Raw genomic sequence first — 27137 nt, 5'->3', positions numbered from 1 at the left:
TCCTAGCAAATACGCCTCTACGAACAAGAGCTGCATAGCCTAAGGATAATGCCAGCAAAGCAAAACAGAACATACAAATGGACGTATCTTGTGCAGACATTGCAGAATATGGTGTAGCACAAGGGACACAAATATCATTATCTACATGTTTCAGAAACAAAAGCAGAGATTAAGAGATTCAAGCAATGTTAACCTACGAGCAGCTGAACTAGGAAAAGACGGGAGACCTTTCTGACCTGCAGTCCACACTTCTGTCTATATTGAATTGTCTTCCCCAGTTACCAGCTGTATTTCTCTCAGCATAAACAAGTGTTTGTTACCTGCATCATCTGAGACATTGTGTCATTGCCGTAGTAGTGCAAAGAACTGTTTCTGTCAGTGAAGTCGTATTTGAAGCCTGCCACGTGAACTTCATGGCATATGTGAAATGCTAGCGTGATGGCAATTAGCCCCGTTGTTGGATGCTTGGGTTTCTAAAACGAAACACAAAGAGCACGCATACATAAATAACTGGCAGCTTGACAGGAACAGCAAACCTAAGAATGAAGACAGCGGAAATCAGGCAGCCTGGCTCTTCTAGAGATGTTCGGGTTTGTAGTTTGATCCCCTCGTGTCTCATAAGGAGTAAGGTACTGCCCGCAGATTTTCCACGACCAGGGTGTCTGCCACATTGGCCTTCCCTGGGATTCTCTGGTTTCTAGTGAGGGCTGAGCCCACACTGTAGCCCTTCCCTCCGCATAGGCATCGGGAAGGTCTCCCCATCCCTCTGCTCAGCAACCTACTTCCATGAAACTGGTCAGACTTCAATATATTGGAGACCATTTCACCCCGTCAAGTTTGACTGAATTCGCAGATGTGTTCAGAATTTTCCAGATTATGGAGATCCAGACGAACAGAACAACACGACATGCCTCAAATCTTCATAACACCAAACTAAAAAAGCATGAATGCTACTGCTACATGAATGTGGCTGCATGTGAACTTTTTCAAAGCAGGGAAATTCCAGAAGAACACGGCTTTAGACCTTCCCCCACTATTTCCTTTACAAGAAAAGAAGCTGTAGATAAAATTGCTCATTTCTCCCTACAGTGAGATAGCTCAGAAATAAATACAATGTAAAATATCAAGAGCAGGTCATAAACAGGTTTTAAGTGTGCAAAATTAAGAGCACCTAACTGAAAATTAGCATTTCTTACAAGAGCATAGAACAACTCGTTGCAACCACCTGTCCTATCTTGTGATCAAGTACATGACTCTTTTAGCAGCAGCAGCAAAAATGATCTGGGGAAGTAAATGAGGCAAGGTTTGTAGAGAGAGCTCAACTCTTTCATTAGACAAACAGATGAAGCTGAGGGGAAAAAGCGTCCAGAAATGGACAAAACTTTCAGGCACTAATGCCCTTCTTAGCTAAAATAACAATTTTCTCAGAGACCAAACGAGCTACACACTTTCGGCAATCAAACCTCAAACTGAGCACAAAATCATGTGCTGTTTTGAATTCTTACCCAAGGCTCAGTTCATTTGCCTCTGAAAATGAAGCAGGCAAACCACCACTGGACAACTCTGTGCAGAGAGAGGCAGATGCACTCGATACAGGAAAATATTTCTTTGCATCGTATAATAGAAGAACAAATCCCCAGGAAAAAGTTCCTAACATCAGCTCTGCAAGCCTAACTAAAGTCACAGAATTGAACTATCACCTTTTTATGTAGAATTTTTTTGTACCTTTATACAACTCTTGGAGTACTCCAGAAATAACATCAACTTAAAATGCACACGATTGCCCAGGGCTCCTGCCAGTTAGCAAAATAACTTTCTGCCCTGGGGGCCCAACATCAGAAACTTAGTGGTGACTCTGTTGCAATGTCCATACTAAACAGGAGCCCAAAATTACGGCAGGAATGCTACGTGTCAGGATTAGCGCTATTTGGAAATATCAGGAGTATCACAGGTTACAACTAGCTCTGTTTACCTTCGGCCATCATAAAGTTCACCTCAAAAGAATATACTAAAAAAAGCAAGACTACTTTTGAAATGTATTATCACACTAGCGCCCTAGCAATATCCAGATACCCTCAGCCTGTAATGAAATTTGTTCAGCCAGTCACGTTTAATGGGAATAGGCGCAGCCCCGGAATGACTCTGCAACACTTTCTGACTTCAGTGCTGCTGGGGCAGCACATCTGATTTTACAGTTGTCCTCCCCGGCTCTGCTAACACCATCCCAGTTGCTAACAAAGAAACAGAAATGCTTGCTAGACTACGCACAAATGCGCACACAGGGAACATGAGATCGGCTTAATGGAAAAGGCAGAGACAGCAGGGACCGCAATAGTGGTCTTTGGCATCTCCTGCAGGCAGAGGGGGCCGAAGCACAGGGCAGCGAAGGCAGCACCAGCCTCCCCGGGGACCCGCTATGGGACAGAGGGCTCCAAAGTGTCCCCTGCAAAAGGCCGCCTTGCCAATGGGAACCTCCGAGGCATGACCTGCAGCTTAACCAAGCCATGCCAGAGCGGCTGCAGATGTGCAGGCTCCCAGCCACGGCCAGCCTCTGAGATGGGAGGAAAAGTGAGAAAAAGCATGCCCGAGCTCGACCATTGCTGCCACCGGGGACGAGGGGCTGCAAAACCCCTGGGATGGAGCAAGTGGGATGTGGAGGTGGTGGAAAGGGGCTCCAAGCATGGACACACTCTGCCCCAGCTCTGGGCAGCGAGCAGGAGAGGAGCAGAGGGCATGCGTGCTACCCAAAGCAAGTGAGGGGCCTGTGCCTCCTCCGTACCAGCTCCAGGACACCATGCATATCTCTTCGGCTCACTGACAGTGCTGGTCTTGCTTTTACTCCCACTGAGAGGGGAGCACAGGGAGAGACACAGGGAAGATTTCTGGAGCCATGGAGGCCACAGATGTTCTGTGGCCCTTTAGGAGATAGTCAGGCACCCAACTACTATGCTGCTTTCTTCCCACCCTCGGCTGAAGAGCTGAAATGCCACGGAGTCCCAGCAAGCACGCAGCCAAACTGGGTATTCCAGTTTGAGAGTTAATAAGGGAAGAAAAAGCCACTAGTCAGCTCAAAAAAAGAAATAAATTAAAAAAAGAGAAAAGAAAAAAAGGCACAAAAACTCCCCAAAGCAAAAAAAAAACCTCAGCTCCCTCCAATATTAGAAAGATTAAACCAGAAAAAAGTTGTGGTAGATACTGCACAGTGACAGCCGATCAAACGATGTGACCCCAGGGACCCGTATTTGTGCTAAACAGCACGTGGTCAGTCCTGACCGCACAAGGGAGGTCTCCAGCCTGAAGTCCTACCTTTCATCAGAAACATTCTTCAGTCATAAACTGACAGTTAAAAATGTATTTTTATGTCCAAATTGGCGGTTAGCTCATTACAACGTTTGGCATCAAATCAGTAAGCACAAGAATGCTGCTCGACATATGTCATTAGCATGAGGCTGGAATATCCTGTATGCTCCCTAGGCCCTACCCGCCCCCAGCAGCACGAAGTTGCAGCACTGTTGGAATTACTGGGTTTTTGGGGGTGGGGGGGTTGTTTGTTTGGTGCGGGGTTCTTTTGGTGTTTTGTTTTTGGTGGGCGGTTTTGTTGGGGTTTTTTTTGGTTTGTTGTTTTGTGGGGGTTTTGGTTTTGTTGTTGTTTTTGTTGATTTTGTTTTGTTCTTTTGTTTTTGTTTTTTGTTTTTTGTTGTTTTGTTTTTTGTTTTTTGTTTTTTTTTTAAGAAAAACTATAAAACACCCTACATTTAATAATTCAAGACTCCTTAATATTTCTAGAAGCTCTTTGGATCTGCCATGTTCCAATGCCTGTCTGCTTTTCCCAATTTTGTAAAAGGCATTACGTCTGTCCGCAAAAGCAGTCTCGTTCAATACTAATTATAGAATCCATAAAAAGAGATTTTTGGCATACAAGGCTACCCACTGTCTTTCTGGATTCCATTTTCCCATCTTTTTTGAGGACCATCTAAATGCAAACAAATGCAATGTGAACCTCAAAGATGTTCTAACACAGTCCACTATAATAAAGAGATAATTACCTCTGAGTACACATTTGGTTGCACAAAACTAAGAGGCACAGAAGAAAAAAGCCTACCTCGTTTTTGGGAAACCTTGTTGGGAAACGAAGCCATTCATAAGCCGTTCTTCTGGTGATGCTGGGATCAAGAATCCTGATTTGACTAGATTTGTATATCATGTTCAGAGCTGGTTTCTTCCAAAAGCCTTTAGCACTCTGTAACAGACAAGCAAATACACATTTCTAACGGCTATAAACAATTGATTTTGGTTTTGTAGCTACTCTAACCAGAGTAAAATCCAAGGGCAGGAGGTTGAGGAAGAAGATGATGAGTGTTGAACCTCACAAAGTTAAAAAAAAAAACAAAAAAAACCAAAAAACCACAACCAAACACATGCCAAATTGTGCTCCTGCAACAGGATAAGCCACCGTAGCAGCAGAGGCTGGGGCCAGCTGACTGGAAAACAGCTTTGCAGAATGGTCCCTGATGGACAACATGCACCAGCAGCGTGCCGTGGAGAAATGCTCATTGTGTGCTTGGCCACGTTAATAAGAGCACAGAGAACAGGTAGATGGAAGTTGTCATTCTCAAGTACTTTGTACTGTGCCTTTCTGTGGTCTCACACAAGCTGTTTTGGGCTCCCCCCCTGTGCAAGAGAGTGTGTCAAACTGGGGCAAGCTCAGCAGAAGGCCACTAAAATGGCTGAGGGGCCAGAGCGCACAGCAAACAAGAAGGGTCTGAGGAGGCTGCGTTTGTTCAGCCCATCTTCAACTATCTGGTAAGGGTTTACAAAAAGAGACAGTATCAGACTCTTCTCGGAGGCACACAGTGAAAGGATGAGAAGTTCTCCCCTGTGAGGGTGGTGCAGTACTGAAACAGAGATTGTAGAAATACCCCTGGAAATACTCAAAACTTACCTGGATGATGCCCTGAGAACCTGGTATGGCTTTGAACTTGGCCAGGCTCTCTTTCAACAGGGTTTTGGACGAAAGACCTCCAGAGAGAGGTCCCTTCCAACATTATTCTGCAATTCCACCAAGTGTGCAGGATAAACTAATCTGGGAAATGGCTGGAGCATGCATGTCATAATATGAAACAGTGCTAAGAAGAGGATAAAAAGGGATTTCCAAGAGGAAAACTGCTTTGGGGTGAGGAACTGATCAAATATGTGGATGAGAAAGAGGACAGAAGCATTTATGGGAAAGGGATATTGAGCAGACTGACTGGGAGATCCACTGCTCCCCCCAGCTAGGACAGCTGAGGTTAAAAGCAAAACAGATATTTCACAAGAGGCGTGTGGCAAGCTGAGCCAAAGCGCATGAACAATTAAACTCACTATTTTCTGACCACCTAGTATCTCCCAAAGCCACTTCAAGTCGCGTGGTTTGAAGACGATGAGAACAACAGTCGTATTAGGGTCATAGTGGATCGGATCCGAGAAGGTGGATTCCGGGTAAGAAAGGCGGAAAGTCGTCCTCCTCCCAACATCCTCTTCATACCCTAGAACAGGGCCATCATTCATTCTGCAGAGGACAGAGACGGCAATGACTGCCCCACCCACGTCCTTACGGCGCGGTGGCGGGCACAGGCGTTAGTCTGCAGGACAGACAGCGTGCCCCGGTACAGGAGAGTTTAGTGGCCCAGCATTTACTTATCACATTACATGGTAGATGAGCAATTATCAGGTGCACTCACGCTCTGACTCAGAGGGATCAAGCACATACGGGACCTTGGCCAAGGTGGTTTAGAATACAATCACACAATTGGTTATCGTGTGTCACCCGAGCAGAAGGCCTTCTGATTTGGCTCAAACACAGAAACTGGAGAAGACCAAAGAGAATATCCGGCTTGGAGAATTACCCATTGCTCCATTCATGCTACTAGATGATCCGAGTCATACAGGAGGCAATTCAAGAATGTTTTAGTACTCCTCACTGTCTACAGCGTACAGGAACAGGGATTATGTATACCTGATGCTGACACATCTTTATGTTTGCTTTTTTTTGTTTGTTGGGGGTGGGGTGGTGTGGTGGTGGGTTTTTTCCTTTTTTTTTTTTTTTAAAATGTTACTTGCACAGCTGCCACTGCTTTGGGATATAACAGATTAATAAGCAGTGAGCAGGTGGGTCAGGTCTCTCTGCTCTGAGGTGCTAGAGGGGCTGTGTTTAAATCTCCATCTTGCAGTTTTTGCTTGGTGGGCATGTTGCGTATTCTTTGGAGAGTTCAGGCAGTCTCTGTATGCTCCGTTCCTGCCAACGTGACTGACTGCTCAGAATAGGAGGCACCCTGCTTAGGAGTAAATGTTTGAAATATTTCCTTGTCCGCATACCTTGTTTGCAAAGTTTTATCAGAAGTCATCATTAAATATAGAATGCAAACACCACCTCCTTGTTCATTCACAGTAAACAAATGTGTACTGTATTTCTGAAACAGTTTTGAATTTAGAGCTGTTCTTAAATACGTGATACCAGTCTACACAAAGATCTCAATTTTAAGAAGAGCAGACAGATCTACAAGGAGCCCAAATACTTGAAATAGCTTAAAAATAATCCATGGAGCTTCCTTGCATCATTATACTACAGTGAAAATAAGTGCAAGGTGGGGGGTTTTTTTTGTAAAGCACAGAGTTGTCAGGCAAGTAAAGTTTCCTAAGAATAGGCATACTATCTGGATCACTTTCTATAGTTTTAAGTTTATAAGGGGAGCTACAACTGAAGAATTGCATGTATTCATTTCCATCTTATCAGTATGTTTTCAAACGCATGTCAAACTCCAGGCTTTGCATACAACGTTTTATGGTAGTGTTTGAAAACTGAAACACTATTACTAAAATGAGCATTAGGATTGACGGCAAAGTAACAAAAATGAGATTTTGTTCAATGTTTAACACAACGTTGAAGCAGACAAACTGAAATGGCAGCTCAGAGGTTTTAGTGAAAGAGGGTTCAGGCACACTATCTGACAGGGTCCCTACAGGCAGAAGGGCTGTTTAATCAGTTACCATCTCAGTTCCTGCAAAGAAGAAACTGATTTATCTTTTTCTTAACGTGCAGAAAATGCTGTTATAATTAGCCAAATAGTCCATTTTCAGTTTCCTTGGCGTTTGAGCTTTTTTTTTCCCCAGCTCCTTGCCTGTTCCTCTCTGAGGACCTCCCCAGTTTCCCTAGTCCAGATGCCTCTTCTTCAGACCCCAGCATCCTCTGGTAGGTCGAGGCACCTCATAAACTTCCAAGATGAACTACTATGCCTGAGAAAAAGGGGCAGACATCAACACCATCCTCCAGTTGACATGTGCCTTGAGATGGACTTTCCAGCATAAACGTTATGCTTAATCCACTCTGAGCAATGCACACGCCAGCACAGGGGTAAAATAGGCGTGGTGTGGAAGGTAGGAGCCAGGGCTGCCTGGGATGCCGGCTCACAGCGATGGGCACATTCAGGGCTGCGGGCTGCCACTTGCTTGGACCCATCCCTGATGGCAGCATCTTGCACACGTGTATCTGTACACGAGGTAGACTGACCACCCAGTGATCCTTCCTCCCCTGTATCAATCAGTCTGTGTAATAAAACACTGATCCATTTTTTCCTAAAGTTTTTTAGATGAAGGCTGTGACAGAATAAGTAAAACAGGAAGTTTTATACCTTTTCATTTGTATAATAACTGAACTCCAAAGCTACTGACTGACAACAAAAGTTTGCTAATTATTTGCATATACACAAAATGAAAAGGAAATACCATTTACCTTATTATCACATCATATGAGTCAATTTTCTCCCCTAATGTCTTATTTCGAAGTACTCCTCCATTACCGACCACAACACACCGTCGACAGGCAATGCTGTGGAACAAACAGAACTTTTAATATGCACAACTTCTCCTGCTTTGTATTTTTATTAATGAGATATTTGCATTTAGCTGGCTTATTTACTAACTGAGGTCCTGTATCTTTTACACTCCTTGGGCCCTACAGAGCAGTCTCAATCCTGTATCACACACTAAGGCTGCTTTCAAAAAAATGCAGCTGCATTATTTCAGGGACTGCCAAACTCAGGAAATGGCTTCTCTCATGTAAAACTGTTTTTACACATGCCCCTTTTCTAGTGGTTTGCTGTTTAAGATCATCCAACCAGTTGGTGATATGGGTGACATTAGATAATTTATCTCCCACAATGCTTCAAACTTGTCCTTGGGGTAGGGGTATACCAACCAGCATAGAGTACGTCTGGAAAAACTAACTCAAATTAAGGTGCTTCTGCAATATTGTACAACTCCACAACTCCAGGTATCTCCAACATAAGCTAAAGCAGCAAGATTTATGTTCACTATTTACCTTACAGGCCTCCGAACTGGACATGTTAAAAACCTTAGCCCAATGACATATGTGATGGCCCTTCAAATGAATATAATCACGTTGATCTTTCTCCCTCTACTTACAAAGTGCTGTCTAAACATGTGCTGAAGTACATGCTGTCATGACATAACAAGAGGGATACACCTGAGTAAAAGTTGCATTCTCATATGACTAGATTCAAATTAGGCAGCATTACTGAGTATATAAAACACTGTGAGCTACAAATTAGATCTTATACTACATCCAATCAAAACAATAATTCCTTTCGAATTTAGAATATATTCAGAGTTAAAAAGCACCCAAAAAAAGCTATTATGCAAATGTTAAACTTCTGAAAGTAAACTCTAATGGCAAGATTTTCCAAGTCATTCCAGGTTTTCTAAGTGTATCTTTTGCTCTCTACTGTCTTATTTCAGTGCCAGTAAAATGTGTTTTGCTAAAAAAAAAAAAAAAAGGGGGGGGGGGCACAAAAAGGTGCACAGATAGGCTTGCTGGTTTTTTACTCAAGAAATTTTACCTCTTTAGGGAAGGTTTACATCCAATTTATAAGACTGTTATGTAAGGAGGAGTTTGCAAGCACATCACTTTTTGTTGTAAAAATGCTTCTTTATTTAGAGCAAAAGCTGTTCAACTTGGTTGCAGCAGGAACAATGGCAAAGTAAAAATGTTGGTATTTTCTTCAGACACAAACAGGCTCACAGCTTACTGAGGATGAGCCACCTCCCAACGCCCCACTCCCATAGTTCTTCAAATAAGAAAAAGGCTCTATGCCATTTCTTACCCCAGGACTGTCCCCCCAAAAAATACTATAATCGGTATTAAATGCCCAGTGTGGCACTTTATGCAGACTAATTAACACCTTTCTCCTCAGAGAGTCCAACCTGTTTTTTCAGCTGAGGAGAGTATTATTCAACATCAATGAAAACAGCCTGTTCCAGCCAAGACTGACTGACATCTCAATGTACAAAGCAGTTCCCTGTATTTCCTACAGAATTGTGCACGCAGTTACGCTGTACTGCATGTGGGCTAGGGAAAGGAAACTGGGCCTCAAAGCAACACTGAAAACCTGAAGCTTACAGAAAAGGTGAAGTGAGAATAAACGCCAACTGTAAAAAGCACTGTATTTCAAAAGAAATGCTGTGATAGCACCTGCTCCTCTAGGGCCACATATGCAGAGGGAGTTGTCTTTATAAATTTATATATAGATATAGATATAAAAATAGTGCTGCTAAACACAGCTCTCGGGGTGGGGTGACATGGAAAAAGCTGGCACACCTTTCTCTAGTGTTTCCTGAGCAGCTTAGTAGAAGCCAAGCATTCATAAAAAGATTTCCAGCTAATGCCACAAGCCCATGTGACGTGGTACCTCGGAAAACAGAGGGGTGAAAACCTGTTACACCATCCTGTCCTCAGTATGCCCATTCCCTCTACATCCACAAAACCCTTCCCTCTCTACTCCAGGACTGCTTCAGCCCATTCATTTTCAAATTAGTTTTTCAATCTAGTTTTAAGATATCCTGAGAAAGCAGGCTGATGAACATACGCCTCTTGCAAAGTTTATGGTGGGAAGAAGGGAGCAGAAGTTACCCTTTTCCTGAATTACACTTTGTTACTCGCAGCTATATCGTAAAGCTCAAAGCAAGATCCTGGGCTACAGAGAAGCAACAGTGAGGAGAAACAGGAAGGAAAAGAGAAAACCGGATGAAAAACGGGATCAGTAAGCAATGAAGGTGGAATGAGGGAGGGGGGGGAAGCGCAGGATTAGCGTATGGTTGTTTCAAGTTTTCCTGTCATTTACAGCATGCCTCTGTAAATCACTGAAGTTTCAATCATCTCAAACCTCTGAAATCAGTGTCACCAAAAGTTATGCGGCCACAGCTGGGTAACTGAGGTACAAACCTCATCAACACAATGCAAATCCTAAACTGCTATTCATACTCCTGGTGGTACCTCCTGACTAGAGCATCCATCCCTGATTCTTGGTGGACACCCTGGTTTGGCAGTGACTGACACACCATGCATGAACTCATCTTCAGGTCTCAATAAAAAGCCAGAAAAATTGCTCCTAATCTTGCTGAATATTTTCTTTTATACTTTCTGACTACTTGGCGTGAATTCACAGAAACGATGTCAACTCCATTACAAGTGATTTGTATTATTCTGACCATGATAAGCAGCCAAAGAGTTACTTTGAGGAGGCACTGCTTGTTCCGTCCCTTGTAGATGAACTTTAAGTGATTCCTTATTACATACCTTCCAATTTTGGCAGAGGCTATGATTTAAGAAGCTTCTTCACTATGTCAAACCCTAGCTATTGAAATAATGCCTTCCATCTGGTATAAAACTGAAGAGCTCTTTGGTTTCTTAACTCTGCACTGTGCAGTTGTGATATAGCAGGACACACTCAGGGCAGGGAGGGTAAAATAAAACACGACTTTAGAGCTGGGCAACTGAGGTTCACGCAGCTACAGAGGCTGCGTAGCTGCTCTCAAGTCAAATCTGAACTCTGTTCCCTCTTACTGACGGATGCAGACCAGACCTTGTTCATGGCTAAGAGCTGACTAACACTACTTGGATGGAAAATGGAGTGAAATTTGAAGTTTGATTAAGCTTTCAAACTCCAGTGCCCTTAATAACATGCATCCTCAAAAATAAAGTTATCAGCTGCCTTCAAATAACCCATAAAGCATATAACATTGGTATGTGAACTTTTGAAATGGATAAAGTCAACAAGCAGATCAAATACTCCTGATGAATTGTACACTAATACTGTCATAGATACAGTCAAACAAATTAGAAAGACCAGCTTTTAATCTGTCAAGCTCAGGAAGTCAAAGCAGGCCAACTCAAGCAGGAAGTCTGGCACAAATGTGCTATTTCAGAATTGTCTTCTCCCCTTAGCCGCCCCCAGTATTCAAGTGTCTCCAGTTACAATCATAGGTCTATGTCCACAGTAGTACAGATTCCACTGACAACCAATAAAAAGGGAAGGAAATGGTTTATGCTAGCGTAAAAAACCAGAACATAATATCATGGGAAACAGACATATGAAATAGAGATAAAGACTATATAGCAAGGCTGGACTGTATTCAAAGATATTTAAGTTAATAAACTGACCTGTACTCACTGTAGATCCCAGAAATCAACACGCTGATTTTCAGAAGACTGTTACTCCCAGATATTTTAACAAACCCACTTCTTAAAGTTTCCTTTTTCGTAATGTTTTCATATTTAAAAAAACCCCAAACACTCACCCCAAAGGGTGAGCAACACTCACCCTTTCTCCGAGTCAATAAATTGGCAAGAAGAGAAATAAATGCAGATGTCCTTAACCAACATCAGGTGTGCTACAAGTGAAATATAACAGACTGAAATGTCTGGAGGTCCAGCTTACAACCACCAGCACAATACTGATGAAAGTGAAACATATTAAGACCTCAGCTATAACAATTGTTATAGCAATGGCTTGAGTGACTAAGGGATTGCATTTAGATGTTAGAGATCTACTTAGAGTATAAATGGATCCTGATGCAAGTCACATAGTAACTGATCTCCAACATTTAAATGCAATGCCTTTAGTCACTCAAACCATTGCCCTATTCATGGGGCGTACAAGAGGCTCTTAATCTCAAGGCCAGGCATTAGTTTACATATTTTGTTTATATGCTGAAATGCTAGAAGAAACATTTTCCTCGTCTATAAAAGAAAAATATTGTTAAACGGAAATGTAGCCTTTAAAAGTCAAAAGGCTTGCATCTTCCACATTACACTAAAATACTGTTTCTCTGGAAAAGGAAAAAGAAGATCTCAACCTTAACTCCTTTAGCACAGACCCCCGTAGTCAGTTGAATAATGGAAATTATTTCCTTTGAGGTTACCTGGTAAAAGGAGGATGCAGGGGTCACATTTTGTTGACTCAGGATTGTGTAAGAATTTATGGCTGTTGAGCTCAGAGTCCTGAGAGCACCCAGCAAGCAATTATGAGGAAATGGGTAGAGCAGGTGTTCAGATGCTACTCTGTGGATATACCCCTAGCCTGGAATACCCTTCTCCTACAGGCTATTCCACGCAAGTCAGTGACACTGTTCAATTCCACACAGTTTTGGAGAACTAGACCTTTACACAGTGAGAATTCCACCAAAGTTTGGAAATGGCACTGTTGAGAAAAAAAATCCTTTGTAGCTCACTGTGTACAGTTTTACCTAAGTTGCACACAAATACGGCTATATGAGGACCATAGGTTTGGTGCTCATATAGCCTAATATTTGTTAAAATACTTTATAGCAGGTTCCCCCACTCTGCCCCAAGAAAAGTTTATAGGGAAATTCAGTTTGCATTCTGCCAAGAAGGCTGAATTAGGCAGCAGCATTACAGAGCTGCCTAATAATTCTGTATTACTGGACAATGTTGTTAGGATTAATTCCTGAAGTGTTTCACATTTAAAAGCCACTGTATCTGTTAAATGTATATATAAAAGCTCTTCCCTAGTACAGTGATTCATGCCCTAACAGTGCTATACACAAAACCTGATGAATCTAGAAAGAATATACTGTATGAAGTCATTGTACATTTGATTTTACACTACTGCCTATTAAATAGTAATAGTTCTCATTTTGCTTCAGTACTACTGAAGTATATTACTTTTATTAAAATGAAGCATTCTTCCCAGAACCACTGAACATATCTGTATCTCAGAGAACCTACATTCAAAAGATAAATACCAATTACCTTATTTTTGATCTACAGGACAGACATTTCCATTTAAAAGGTACTATGCTGTACTGCAAGCATCTCTACAGACAAAACAATTATAGTGCTGAACTTGTGATTTCAGGAAATTTCTTATACAACATTTGGCATTCTCCTTCAAACTCCAGACAAAAGACTAGCCTTTGTCAGCCAATTCTGTATAAATTTCCCCAATTATCACACTCCTGGTAGAAAACAGGGTTTTTTCTTTCTTTTTTCCTCCCCTTAAGAGTAAACCCGAACATCCTAGAAATAGATACTAAACACGGGAAGGAGTACAGTAAACACAGGGAAGGAGTACAGTAGGTGAAGAAAAGGAAAACTGGGTATTAAAACCAAGATAATTCTTAGGCTTGAACACCAATTATTTTGTTCGTATTCCACCCAAGTTTAATTAAAATGTGATCCTGGCATTTGGCTGGAAGCAACAATCTTCTGTTTGATCTCCTTGATTAAAAAACAAAACCAAGTACAGCCAACCTCAGTGTTATTTGCATTCAACTCTATTAAGAAGTCTGCATATTAATGTGATATATAGCAGGTTGTAAGCCCATTTGCTAGACTCCAAATCTAAGAAGTCATTTGCATCACTTGGTAAACACAGGATTTTAGTATACTTGCCAACCCGACTACACTACCTCCCAAAAAAAACCCCCAAAACAAACAAAAAAACCAAACCAAAACAAACTCCAACAACAACAAGACACACACACAGAAAAGACCCCCCAAAACCAAACAAAAAATCCTGGCAGAAGTGGCTTCTAACCAGGAGATTTAAAGAGGGCAGTCTAATGCACAGGAATCGAGTTATCTAAGACATCCTCCCCTCGGTGCCACATCCCGGTCACTCCCGAAATGCTAGGAACAGCCCTTCCTGGCTGCCTACGTCTCCCTGTCTCCCCCATTCACGGCAAAAGGAAGCTGAGCATACATACAAACAAGGGTGTGCAGCAGGCCAGCGGATGCAGTGGCATGGGGATACCCACAAGACTTCTTTTGCGTAGAAGCAGTCATTGGTTTGCATCTGCTTATCTCAAACATTCTCTAGCTGACACTGATAATAACTTTGAAAGGAGATCACATTCAATTTTTAAGGGGTGGTTTCACCTTCCTCAAGTATAAAAAGATACTGCAGGAAGATAGGATTGCATTCAGCTAGTAAATTCTTAATGCACTTATAAAAAGAAATCTGTAAGTTTAAGCTCCCTCACAGAAAAATTATACTTGAATGCTGGTGCTACATATGTTTAAAACCAAACTTATTTAAATCTTGGAATCAGTTACATATTGCTTGGACACTGTTGGTCAGATCTGCATCTTGGCTAACTTGAGCAATTTCAGGATAGCGCCACTGACATGCCTTTTCAGATAATATTAAAAATGCAATGAACAGAAACAGTAGCAAATAAACCATCTCACCTGTCATCTTCATTGGAAAGTCCACAGTTCTGCAGTCTTGAAAGGGCTAAATGAAAAAATTGCTCTAGAAAGTAAATATAAAGAAGATTAATTAAAATGTTCAGTGCTTTCCAGTATAAAAATAAGCATGCCACCGTGACTACAGCATTTTCAGACACAGTAGTTTTTATGCACTGTGCATAAAAAACTCAAAATAAGAACACTTGTAATTTAGGGCCACAGGTCAATCAATGATGCCAAAGAAATTCAGGTTTATCAGAGCTCCTCTCTGTGAAGCTTTTCCTGCCCCAACACTCCCCTGTTGGAAAATAGCATGGGATTTGTATAAAAAAAAAATAAATTCTTAGTTACAGTAAGATTACAGCATCGGAAGAGTTTCCAAGACCTGCATCATAATTGACTTTGTTTTTAATTCTACCCACCTTCAGCTGAAACAGAAGCAGCCTTGACCCAAGAGGGGGGGCCACACAGCCAGGGAGAGTAACAGCATTTACATTTCGTGGGAGAAGACATCAAACCAGCCTGTGCTCCCTGGCAAGGCTGGGCAGAGGCACCTTCCCAGCCCTCCCTCAGCGGGCAGATGCCTGCTGGACACTACGTGCACCTGAGAGGGGGCCTCAGCTCATTCCCAAATGTACTTTTCCTCACTGCAACCCCACAGGTGCAGGAAAATGCACCATCCTCGTTACACTGATGGAGGGCAAATCGAGAGTCTAAAGCCCAGATCCGCTGGGTACTAGGAAGGCATGCTGTTCAGTGTTAAAAACTCTGAGACATGAGACTTTACGACCTTTTCCAAAGGGCAACTAAGACCCTTAGGGTCTCTGGCCCTGTTTACTCTTCCTTGACCAACACGGGGAGCAGGCAAACACTTTGCACGGGTACAGCAGCCATGCAATGGTGGGAATACCCCCTGGAGCCCCAGTGACACCTTCCCTGGTGGGAGAAGCTAGCCCAGTAAAAGGAAGATTTTGCTGATCAACTGCCCCAACCTCGTGACTTCTGCCTCAGTGGGACTCTGGGTCCTGATCGGCTTAGGTGTGTTGGTTGAACCCATCACACTGACCCAGCTAATAATTCACCTAGCAAAGCACTAGGTAAATACCTTTAGCACTCCAGCCCACATACAAATGAAAGGAAGCTGAATAAGCTCCACTATTCCTCATTCCCACCTTTTTGGAGCTTCTCTGCTAAGTGGGGCAACCCCAACGTGGTGTTTTATTTGTTAAAAACAGGAAGGTGCCAGGTCAGAGGGACTAAATGAAACCATTAAGTCACTGCTAGGTACCCCCAAAAGGATTGGCACTGGTGAACAGGAAAGACCAGGGCCACAGATTCAGGTGGCTTTACACGCCCTTTAGGTATTTCTGTTTAAAACCAAGGTACATGGGGAACACAAACCTGCTCTCTTTATTCCATAAGGTAGTTCAAACTTATCGCTCCCGTGGAACTCCGCCACTCTGATAAAATCATTAGCGCACAGGAATGGGTATATTTTGTCAACACTAATGAAGGGAAAAAGTAAGAGGTTTCAAAAATCCATGTGATGTATTTGAATAAGCCAATAATTCATGCAATTGCTTTTAAAAAAGCTTTCTTTATCCTACTTCAAGTATTATCAATTTTTAAAAGAAAAAAAACCTCAAACACAGGGAAAGAAAGGTGACAAAAAAGAAGAAGATTTTATAATGGAAAATATAGGTAGAGAGTGAGATTAAATTATTTCTCTGCTAGTATAAGTTATATAGAGTCATTAAAATCATATGACTGAAAGGGTACACCATGAAACAGCAATATTTAAGAGAATACATAACCCAGGAAGACAATTAATAACTTCAGATTTGAACAGTGCATAACAGAGGCAGCAAGGAAAATTAAGAGTTGATATTATTATATGTGGCAATTTAATATGTAAGAATGGGATCTGAAACAAGGTGTTTTAACTTGAAAATACCATCTCCTGAAGACATCAGCTTCTTTGAGATGCACTCCCATTCCAAACAAGTGACACTTTACGGCTGTGCTGACATTACTAAGTAGTTTGGGGTGACAAGGGTATATCCATACAGCAAAAAAAGTATGAAGTTCTCATGACCCCATTACACACATCTCAGGTTTTTTTACTCTGGACTAACTCTATAGTAGGGTCCCACAGGTCGAACACCCCTTAGCAGCTGCAGCACATCAGGTGTGCTCCTGCAGTGCATCTTCTGGCTTAGCCAGAAGTCAGATGTCTGAAGGGAGCCCAGTGCACGTGTGCCAGGGCCACCCCGCGATGAGAAGCATGGCACGTGGGGATCACAAGGAGGTTTGCTTCAAAAGCGCATTCCTCCTGCAAACTAGAACATGATGGCGTCGTACCTTATAAGCGTCAAGACGGAAAGAATGGGTTGCTTCTTTCTTCCAAAGACAGTAACCACAGACAAGGGTTATCCCATAGCAGGGAAGGGACGCTTATTACCATATCTGCCACGTCAAGCCAAATGAATGAACAGTAGACCCAATCCTGCCACGTGCTACCATGCCCTTGGCTTCACCTTGGAGTTAAGTGGACACATGCTCACTGAACTGGCTGACTTTGTAGCCATCCTGCATACTAGGTCTTATATTAAAATGTTAACACAGAAGTATACAGCCACAGTGAGAAAACCTAATGTTGACCATAAATACCCACAGCTAGCACATGACTTGTTTCTCCATTAAGAATATTAATAGCTGTTAAAAAAAGATAACCTCCCTCTCAGTTTCACAAATCAAGTATCTCACTCTTTAAGCCCTATGTATTCAGAAGATACTAACAGTAAAAAGGAAAAACAAAACAAAACACCAACAAAACACCACAGCCCACACACCAAGAACTGGGCCACAGATTAACTAAGCAAGACCAGCTAACTTTGAGACATCGTCCACTAAACACCCACATTAAATTTAATAACTTGCCTTGCTGTTCAGAAGCAGCTGGTAAGCTTAGACATAATAAATAATTTACCTAGTGCAAAGAGATTCTTAATTCTAGCTCTTCCAGCTTTGGTTCCTTTCCAATGAATAATTCTGCCAGGTTAGAAATCTTTTCAACCTCCCCAGGCTATTACCAAAGTGCACAGACCAGATCTTCAGCTCACACAAACTATCCCTGTGAAGGAGCTATGGATATATGCAAGAGACGCTGTTCTAGCTCTGCACCTACCTTCTTCTTGCTGCACATCTCTGAGTCAACTCCTGCTCCCTTGCTCAGCACCAGAGCTATCCTGCTGTGCCTGGCACAGAGACAGCCTGGGCACACTCCGTGGGCGAGGGACCTAGGGCCACCTCTCTGGGCCAAGCAGCTAACCAAAACTCAAAGACTACAGGACTGCTTCGGGGAGGATAAACCCGAGATCCTTCCATGTTCTTTAAAATAATAATAGCACTGAATTAAAGCCATGTTTTCTTGTACGCACAAAGGACCAAAAAAAGGAAGCAATGGTGTCTTTGCTTAGAGCTTTAAGACTCCTTCAGCCAGGACTTGGTCTAAACTTCTTCCCAAGCTTTCTCAGGGCCATACTCAATGTTTGCTCAGGTAAAACACAAAGCCAACAATATAGCCTGTCCGCTTCTGGTCCTGTAGCACTTCCTTGATCATTTAAGACTTTTGCTTCTAATAACAAAAACTCCCCATATTTCCTCACAAACATCTGGGATATACTTTTGCGACCAGACACCTCCTTTGTTTTGGGTTGAAGCTCTTCTTTTTTTTCATCTGACAGCTTCTTTACAAAAGAAGCTTCCTATGAGTACCTTAAAGTGGAGGACACCTACACACAACTCAACAATACTATCAGAGGAACAAAACCATGAATAATCCCAAATTTCATTAAATTCCATTAAAATTAAAATTCCATTGAAGGGGAAAAATCTTATATCATTAAAGACTGGATGAATTTTTGCACTTTTCATACTCTTCTTTCCAAATAAAATGAAGATATTTCAAAACTTCTCTGGTCCCTGGCTGCTACAGAAATACTTAGCCACCAAAAAATCTTAATCTTTTAAGTCCAGGTTCTTAACAGCAGAATGACTGAGTTTCAGTCTTGGACATGAAGGCTTCTTTCACAGGAAAAGCATGGGGGAAAAAAAATTAAGTCTGTATTTCAATCATTAAAATAGTTTCAGTGTTACTAGCTACAACATCTGAAGAAGAAATATTTATTTATGCAGTACATACACCAGCATGTTGAGCTAGCTGTGCGGTACTGCTCAGATGCTGATCAATGGCAAACTAAACAATTTGTGTTGCCACAACCACGAAAAGCAGCAATGAACCCAAGCCCAAAAGCCGTACTTTCACAGGTGAATCAAAATGTGAAATAGTCCAGAATATGTAAATAGCCCATTTCTACCTCAATCAGCACAACCTTTCCCTTCGCCCCCACTTCCCACAGAACACTCACCCCAGTAGAGATTCAAATGCTGGTTTCAGGAGACAAGTGTCCAGCACGTTCCTTCTCTCCACAGCCGTAGGTGGTAGCCTGCAAAAGAAGAATTTCAAAGAAATAGCAAGACAGGAACGGGTAGCAGCAACAAGGTAGGAAAACTTGGACAAGTCAAATTGGTAAGCTGATTACTGAGTTAACACCACACCAAATGTTCATGATTGCCTCTGTCTGTATTACAAAGATGGATCTTTCACCTTGCGGCACAATTACTTTTACTAGTAAAGGCTTTTATCTCACAGTGCTGTTCCAAGGGGTCTTCAAGCTCCCTTGCTCAGCAACTATCAAAGCAGCCATAACCAGAGGTGAGATCTCAGGCCCACCTGCAGAGAAGCAGGACACCTGGGCTGAATCACCCCTGCAGCCATACCAGATAGCATCACCAGCACCCCTCAGGGACGACAGGGGAGTCTTGTTTGGAGAGGGGAATATACAGCACCACATAGGGTACTTCAAGGAAAATTGAGAGTCTTTGGGGATAAGTCATTTCCCTCATAATAAGGCTAAGACTTACACTTCTAAGCACATTCCCACCTTGGCAATTTAGCCCAGTTAATAACAAATATGAAGACGAGAAGGGAGGGTAAAGTTCAGTGCGAGCAATGCGTGCATCTGGGCTGCATTAAAAACAGAAGGATGAAACCACCACATTAGAGCCACAAGCCAAACAGACCATTAAGCTTAATTGCTTTTGGTAACCTCAAGTTGTCATATGAATACTGACACTGAGAAAGCACCCTGTGAAATGTATCAGCTGGCCAGCTCATTGCTTTCCAGCATCAGCCTCACAGATGGCATTTTGCAGGATGGCTTGAGAGAACAGAAGCCTGCTTTTAAGTTTTAGCATAGGCGCTCATTAGTCCCACAAATCTAACTGCAGGAATTCACTAGCACAAGATCTGCTTACACACGTACTTGCACATCACAAGTGAACCACACTTCTGAATTATTAAATTTTAAGCACAAAAGTTGCCCTCGTAGCTCTGCTAATTTTATTCAGGCATAACGCAGAACTGCAGAAATTTGGAAGTTGTAAACAAATGCCCTTCCAACAATTCATTGCTTGTTACAGACTGTTACTGTAAGTGGCCATAAATATTAACCAAAAACACTGGAGACGTGACATGGACAAATTCCTTTCTGCCAGACGTGTTACTATTGTGTTCATAACAGAAACAGCCAATGGACACAGTTGTACAATAACCAATTGAACAGGGAGCCTATGGACTAAGGCTACGGATTTTAGTCTCGATCCATCCCACCTGCCCAAAAACCAACCAACCAAAAAAACAACCCACCACAAAAATGCTCAACTGCTGAACTTACTGGGTAACTCCACTAGTCTCATAGGAAGGAGGAGCCCTCACAGAGGAAGTCTGTCCATAAAAGCTAATCCTGCAAAAAGGGAAATGTCACAACACTGTGGTTTGCTATAAACAGAAACCACAACAGAAAGCCATTCGTATCAGTTGTATGCTATAAACAAGACAAATAGAGGCACATCAATCACTACTTTTAAAAGCTATCACTGTTATCCTCGTAACACAAACACACTGGTCAGTCCTGATCACAGCTGTGCAAAGGCCAATGGAAACTCAACTTTGATAAGTGCCCTGAATTTTAGGTCCCAAGACACCTGTCCCATGCAGCCTGGAGACAGTGAAGGCTCACTTCCCACAAGTTTGCCACTGGGACTCGACAAATTTCAGCTTCTCAAAAGGTGCCCACTACACCTGCCGTTATTCCCACGTGTGGAGCAGGTCTCTCCTACATCATTTATCAGACATCTAAAGGAACAAGCTAACACTAATCACACATGGGGTGGGGGGAGATACGAACACATGACACACACAGATAAGCTATCTCTCCTCACCTGAACACCTACTTGCATGAAACTCAGAGGGGCTCCCTGTCTCTGAGGTCCTCACCTCTCCATACAACCAGGCTCAAATCGACTACTAGCCTTAAAAGTGACACGAGAGAAGGGGCGACAGGACAGAACAATCACATTCATTCCCTCACAGTACAAAAAACACCAAACCACCACAAAACACACACACACAGAGTAGTAATCACTTCTGTTGATTACTAGGAAACAGCTGTTCAGTGACACAGCAACTCATGGCCACATCTCTCACACAGCCATGAGGGTGCCTGCACTATAAGCGAACAAAGCATCACCATACCAGTAGAGGTTATTTCTCCACAGATTCCCGTGCAGTATACCATACATAACAGCAGCAGCCAGGATAAAAAACAGAAGAATTCGTTTCATGACTGGTAGACCTGAAACGTAAGAAAAACAAAACAAGAAATTCAAATCCAAGTTATGGGTTATAATGAACTTTTACTATTAAAATGAACTTTTATAAAGCATCTTGAAACCTATGAAAGGAAATCATCATTATTACAGCCATTCTCCCCCACCACAAATTTGACGGGGTTCACTCTGGTTTGATTTCTCACACGAAGTCCCACTGACAGGAGCTGAACGCTGCTCTGCACCTACCACACGTGCACGCTCTGCAGGGTAACACAGAACCATCGAGAGAGGCTCACTCTAGGTTCTCTCTGAAGACACAGGAGGAAGATGGGCTCTTCCAGAAGCATGTCAGAGTAGAAGCTCCTTTCTGTCCACTGGCAGCCCAAAGAAACCAGCCTCTTTGGTCAGAAGTTGGCCTTTACAGGTACTTGGGCTTCTCCTCCTTCTTGCCCCACCATCAGTTTCCATAATTACACAGTTAAAAAAGCATTAGCACTTTGCAGGAGGCAGACAGGCTGATGCTGATGAAGCAGAACAGGGTATGAGCTGTGAGCTGCCACAAATTGCTACTGGCTTTTTTAGGATCACTGAATAGTCTTAAAGTCTGGTTTTGGACATTTAAAGCTGCACTGAAGCTGTCTGTTTATGCCCTCGTGTCCTGCACAGTCTCCAGCTCCTGACACAGGCCAGACTTCATTGCTCAAGTGACAGAAAAATGCTATTTTCACACATCGCAAACCAAGGAAGACAAGTTAGGGCCCAATTTGTGGAACTTACTAAGTTATGGAGAAATAGCAGAAAAAGTGTTCATTTTTCAGATAGCGTTTCCACCTCATTGCACAGTCTAGTAAAAGAAAACTAGAGAAATATCAGAAGCTCATGTATCTGGCAAGACACGCTGGGGGAAAAGCAAGTTCTGCATTGCTCATGCCTAACACACTGAGCTGCCCTTTCAGTAGGTATGAATGAACCGTTGTTGCTTAATTTTCTGAAAGTCCAAAATAGCCATTCTGGCCACAAATTACTATGGAAATTTACTCAAAAGATATATCCCTCTGTTATTTTCACTTCTCCCTCTATCACAGTAAGGGGGTTCAATGCACACAATGGCATAAACACGTACTTGGACATCTGTATTTTAAGTGAAGGTAACAGCTGTCCAGCAAAAGTAAGCCATATCCAAACACACTGCTGCATTTTCCAAGAGCAGAGCCTTTGGCTTTATAGTTTGTTTCTTTTTTGGTTTTTGGTTGTTTGGTTTTTTTTTTAATTTTCTTTTTTTAAATTCCATGTTGCTTTAGAGCCTATTTAAAGTTGCTGTTATTTTAAACCAGTGTTAAACATCCCTAAGGCAATAAAATTAAAGGTGGATATAGTCCAACTGATTTACAGCAATATGCTTTATGCTAGTAAAATCTTAACATCGTACCTTGTATTAAAGGCCAAGAAACTACTAGAGACAACTGCATTTTGTTATTAGAAATTGAGAAGCAAACCATCACCACTCACAGCTTCACCCCTGAAGAAAACCCTAAGAGTGAACTATTTGTTACAATGACTTGAGTGCAACAAGGCACCACTTCCTTATTTATTCCCCCCATAGCCTTCACAGGAGTTTAACTGTAGGGTCAGAGATCGGGTTTATAACAGCATCTACCAGTAATAAAGCCATGCAATAAACAAGCCATAATCTATCAACCTTAAGTATATCCTCAGGCTGCCCTGCTCTGTTCTGGATGAAGTACTCACAGGCTGCAGCTGTTGCAGTTTCAACCTTTCATCCCTCCGAGGGAAGTAACACGGCCTCCCTTACAGCTCCCACTCCCTTGACTCTTCTTGCTGAGTCACTGCAAAGTTTGACAGTCATTCTCAACTTCTAGAGCAAACCCTGAGTTTTTGCAATAATTTTGTAAGAGTCTTTCCCTAAAACTGCAAGAACATTACAAGAAAAAACTCACCTACTGGGTTTAGTCAAGCATCATTAACAGCAATTGTCTCCTTTACTTGAAGGAGATACTGTGCTCTTTGGGGTTTTGGTTTTTTTTTTTTCCTTTGTCAGTATTTTTACCCCCTCCTGCTTTGCAAAAGTTTGCTAAAATATCCCACTAAAGTGGAAATCAACTGTTTACTTTTTACTCCCTAATTCAATCAATGCAAGCTTCAGTTAAACAACAGAACATAATGAACCAGCTCTTCAGATAAAGTTACTAAATTAACAACTGATTAAATTGCTGATTTTGCTGACTTCAATGTAAAAGAGAACCTTGCTGAAGAGTCACAGACCAAACTACAAAAGACAAGGCAAAGCTGCCCATAAAGGGTATTTAAAAAACAAAAATATTATTCATAACAGTATTATTCACAAACAGAGAGAAAAAAAAAATGTTCTGTTTGTAAAGTATTTACAAAGCTATTCGCACAGCCAGCAAAAAATTCATTAAAACAAGAGAATACGAGTCAACATCTTTCTTCATAAGAAGGATCATAAGGAATCTGTAACAACTTTCAGTATCTTATGGAGGACATTCAGCCTGGCAACACGTGAGAACGTAGCATCCTTCAGAGTGTACCAACTCAGCTCTTAGAAACATAAAATGGTCTTTAATTATACAAGTGTCTTCTCACCATCCCATCCCCCAGTGCCTGGCTTCATTCAGTGCTTTGGAGAGAAAGTTCTGTAGTCAAGAAAGACAGTCTTTTTAGTGAAGACTTTCTTAACCTGGTTTAGTAAACAGAACCATTGCCTTGTTTATGGAAGAAATTATTCTGAGTGTAATTTTAATGGCGACAGCATTTTCCAGCTGTCCCTCCCTATTTTAACATAGCTGAGTGTTATAGAAAGTTAACCAAAGGAAAACAAACTCCTACAATGCAAATATTGCACTAGAAAATTCCCATAGTCAGAGATGCAAGAAAATAGGCAATTGAGAAGACGCAGTTCAGATGTAAAATGACAGTCACGTTCCAGCTTATTTATCACAAGACCCAGCATCTTGATTTAAGCTCATCAACCCGACTGACAGAGGTCATGGTGCCCTTAGGTCAAGGTTGGTCAGCGCTAAGCAAAACAAGGAGGACAACGCTGGAACTCAACTATTCAATTCCCTCCTCTTTCTAAAAAGCATACAGTGATGCACACAGAATGAAAGGGGAGAGCAACCCAGCAGGCCAATGCCCAACGTTCACAGTGTTAGCTGGTCAATTTTCTGAAAGCCAGCAAGCAACAGGATGCATAAATGTTGTAAAAAGATTCATGACCATTTTTTAATAGGAATCTAAGCTAACTTCCGCTGTTCAACTTCCCACCCCTGCCAAGGCAGAGCTATGGTTACAGAATTAGACAAGACAGACTCTGTACAGCATTAAGAGATCTCACAGATCAGCCTGCATTTCCTATGGACAGATGGGTCCACCCCAGCTCCCACCAACCCACCACAGACACACATTTGGGTATATGACAAATTAGCTATATAAGCCCAGAGGCTAATTTTTTTCTTCCCTTGGTGGAAGTGGGGAACCAACGTCCTTGTCAGAGTTGCATCTTTACTTACAATTACCCTTTATTCTGCTACGTCAGTAAGTGTGATATCTGATATGAGCCACTATCTCATAGCCTCTGTTTATCTTTCAACTTACATATGCAGTTGATGTAGCCATGCCACAGAATAAAATAATCACACAGGAAACTACAGCTGTTGGACTGGGCAATCACATGGCCACACTACAATCACCTTTTTTCGTAACGCTTGTAAGCCTTCCTTTTGCTTTCTTGCTTAAAATTAGGTTGTTAATAATACAATGCAGGAGACTTTTCTGTCTGTCCTACTTGCTTGGTAAAGCACCTTTGACTATTACTGAAGTAATAGTTAATAAATATTTAACTAAAAAGTGGTTACTACTAAATTAAATACTACTCATCTTAAAACAATCTTAGTTCCATACCTAGTCTTGTGACAGTTTAACTTCTTGCTGCTGCAATTAACTGACAACGTGAAAACTTCAGCTCATTCAGACCGCCAATTCCTAGCCCTGGTAGTTGTGGGGGAGGAAGGGAAGTGAGCTTGAAAATATGCTTTGAGCAGACCTTGAAATTTAAAGGGACAGGGGGGAAAAGCACATAAAAACCTACTAAAAGGTTTAAAAAGAAACACCAGGATTTTTAAGACGTATTTTGTGGGCTTGCTTGTGATCACCAGCCCTGCAGCACTGCTTCCTTTTAGTCAGGATGTAGTGCACGCCCAGTGGAACAGCTACACAGCAGAAGCACAACCAAGGAGGGAGTTTTCTCATGCTGTCATTTGTCTCAAGTTAACCTGCCAAAACGTGAGCACATTACAGCATGTATCTGTATATTTCTTCTGCCAAATCTATACACTATTCATCATTAACTCTTCCAGTTCTTGCTATAACTACATGCACAGTTCATCAATTCTCCCCCTCTTCAGGAAGGAAATGCTGTAGCAGACAATGTAATAGCACTGCAGCAAAGTCTTAAAGGTACCGAAGTGGCTGAGTTAGTCTAGTGCCTTCCCTCACACACTCCTTAAATTTTTTCATCCTTTCAATTTTAGTTTATTAAGAAACAGAAATATTAGGTTTAAAAGAGGAAGGTAGATATATTGGATTATCCTAGCAAAGTGGCCCTGAATTAAAACTACATGTCTAACTCTCTGACAACAGTGACTTGGTTTTGAAGTGAGTTTAACAGCATCTTAACTGGAAAAGATTCTTGCTAACTTGTCCCAGCCCACACAAAACCAAAGCAAGTATTCCTGTTCCTGAAGGCCTGCACAAATTGTGACACCAAAAAAAAAAAGATTTTACTGTGTCAAAATGTCATTGGGGACTTCCGCCATTACACCATGTGGACAATCTTTACTGGCAGTTAAAGATTTCTCCTTCACGGGAAGATAAGATGTTTTCTTTCTGCCCTAATCTCTTTCAACAATGAGGGGATAAGCAGTAGAGGAGGAGTTTGCTGATTATGAAAACTGGAGCCTTCTTCCCCTCCAACAGCATACCGAACTAGCCATGTACTTCCAACAACATCCTGATAACTGTGAAAAAAGACGGTCTTCCTCCAGAGACAGCTTCTCTCTGTTAAGGAAGGTTTCCAATGTTTCCCCTAACATTTCCCCTTTCTCCAACTACTACAGAAGACTGAAAAGCAACAGCAAGATAGTCTTTTCTCCAAGTACTCAACAGCAAGCAATGATGTCCAGTAGATTTAGTATGAGAGTAGTAGTGATGTTTAGTAGATTTAGTCAACCCTTGTTCTTTATCAGCTACTACAGCCAGAAACTTAGCCTCTGCTGACATTAATCTACTGGGCAGAGACGTAGACTAGAGCTGTGTCCACCTTCAACCTTTTGCACAGCTGCACACCAATTCAGGACAGGCTGCAAGAGTTAATAGATTGGGTTAGGGCTTAAGTGCCTGCCTCTCTCCCTTTCAGCATCCTGCTAATGGTGAAACCTATTCTGTACCACAAGACACAGCAATACATTTATCATTTTGTGGACAATTCATGATTATTTTGTTCCATTTTTGTCTTTCAAGTAGAGACACCAGTATTTTGCTCCTCACCAGAACGTGCCTGCCAGCTGGGTCAAGCAAGAAGGCAAAGCAACTTAATCAGTATTTTTCATTGACGATCGCCGTTTTCAGCTTGCTTCTGTCCAAAATCTTCAAGGAGATCTCTGCATCTCTTTCCCTCTTGTGTGACTCTCCAGCCCTACTGATAAGCTCAGAAACTCTTCCCACGCAGGCATGTCCTTCAGCTAAAAGGTATTGATAAAGAATCTGAGTCCAGTCAAATCTATTGTATTTTCATCCCCCAAAATCCTAATTTACCTAG

At 42.0% G+C, this 27137-nt stretch overlaps 1 protein-coding gene across 15 annotated transcripts in view; it reads right to left on the bottom strand.

Moving 5' to 3' along the window:
• Window positions 1–27137, bottom strand: part of ST3GAL6 (ST3 beta-galactoside alpha-2,3-sialyltransferase 6) — a 47039-nt gene that overhangs the window by 6143 nt on the left and 13759 nt on the right. For 7 of the 15 annotated variants that reach the window (XM_072883030.1, XM_072883022.1, XM_072883011.1 and 4 more), the window contains 9 exons: window positions 21204–21303; window positions 20344–20412; window positions 18976–19053; window positions 15947–16050; window positions 14546–14609; window positions 7769–7864; window positions 5362–5548; window positions 4103–4240; window positions 321–473 (listed from right to left, as the gene is read on the bottom strand). In XM_072883030.1, coding sequence (XP_072739131.1) covers window positions 321–473; window positions 4103–4240; window positions 5362–5548; window positions 7769–7864; window positions 14546–14609; window positions 15947–16050; window positions 18976–19053; window positions 20344–20412; window positions 21204–21292 — 978 coding nt within the window. In that variant the 5' untranslated portion in view covers window positions 21293–21303. Of the gene's footprint in view, window positions 1–320; window positions 474–4102; window positions 4241–5361; window positions 5549–7768; window positions 7865–14545; window positions 14610–15946; window positions 16051–18975; window positions 19054–20343; window positions 20413–21203; window positions 21304–26866; window positions 27061–27137 lie in introns of all 15 variants that reach the window. The other 8 variants (XM_072883083.1, XM_072883074.1, XM_072883097.1 and 5 more) reach the window with 3 other exon arrangements.

The sequence above is a fragment of the Ciconia boyciana genome, chromosome 1, assembly GCF_034638445.1.
Source record: "Ciconia boyciana chromosome 1, ASM3463844v1, whole genome shotgun sequence".
Classification (NCBI taxonomy): Eukaryota; Metazoa; Chordata; class Aves; order Ciconiiformes; family Ciconiidae; genus Ciconia; species Ciconia boyciana.
This window is presented reverse-complemented; position numbering and strand designations above follow the sequence as displayed.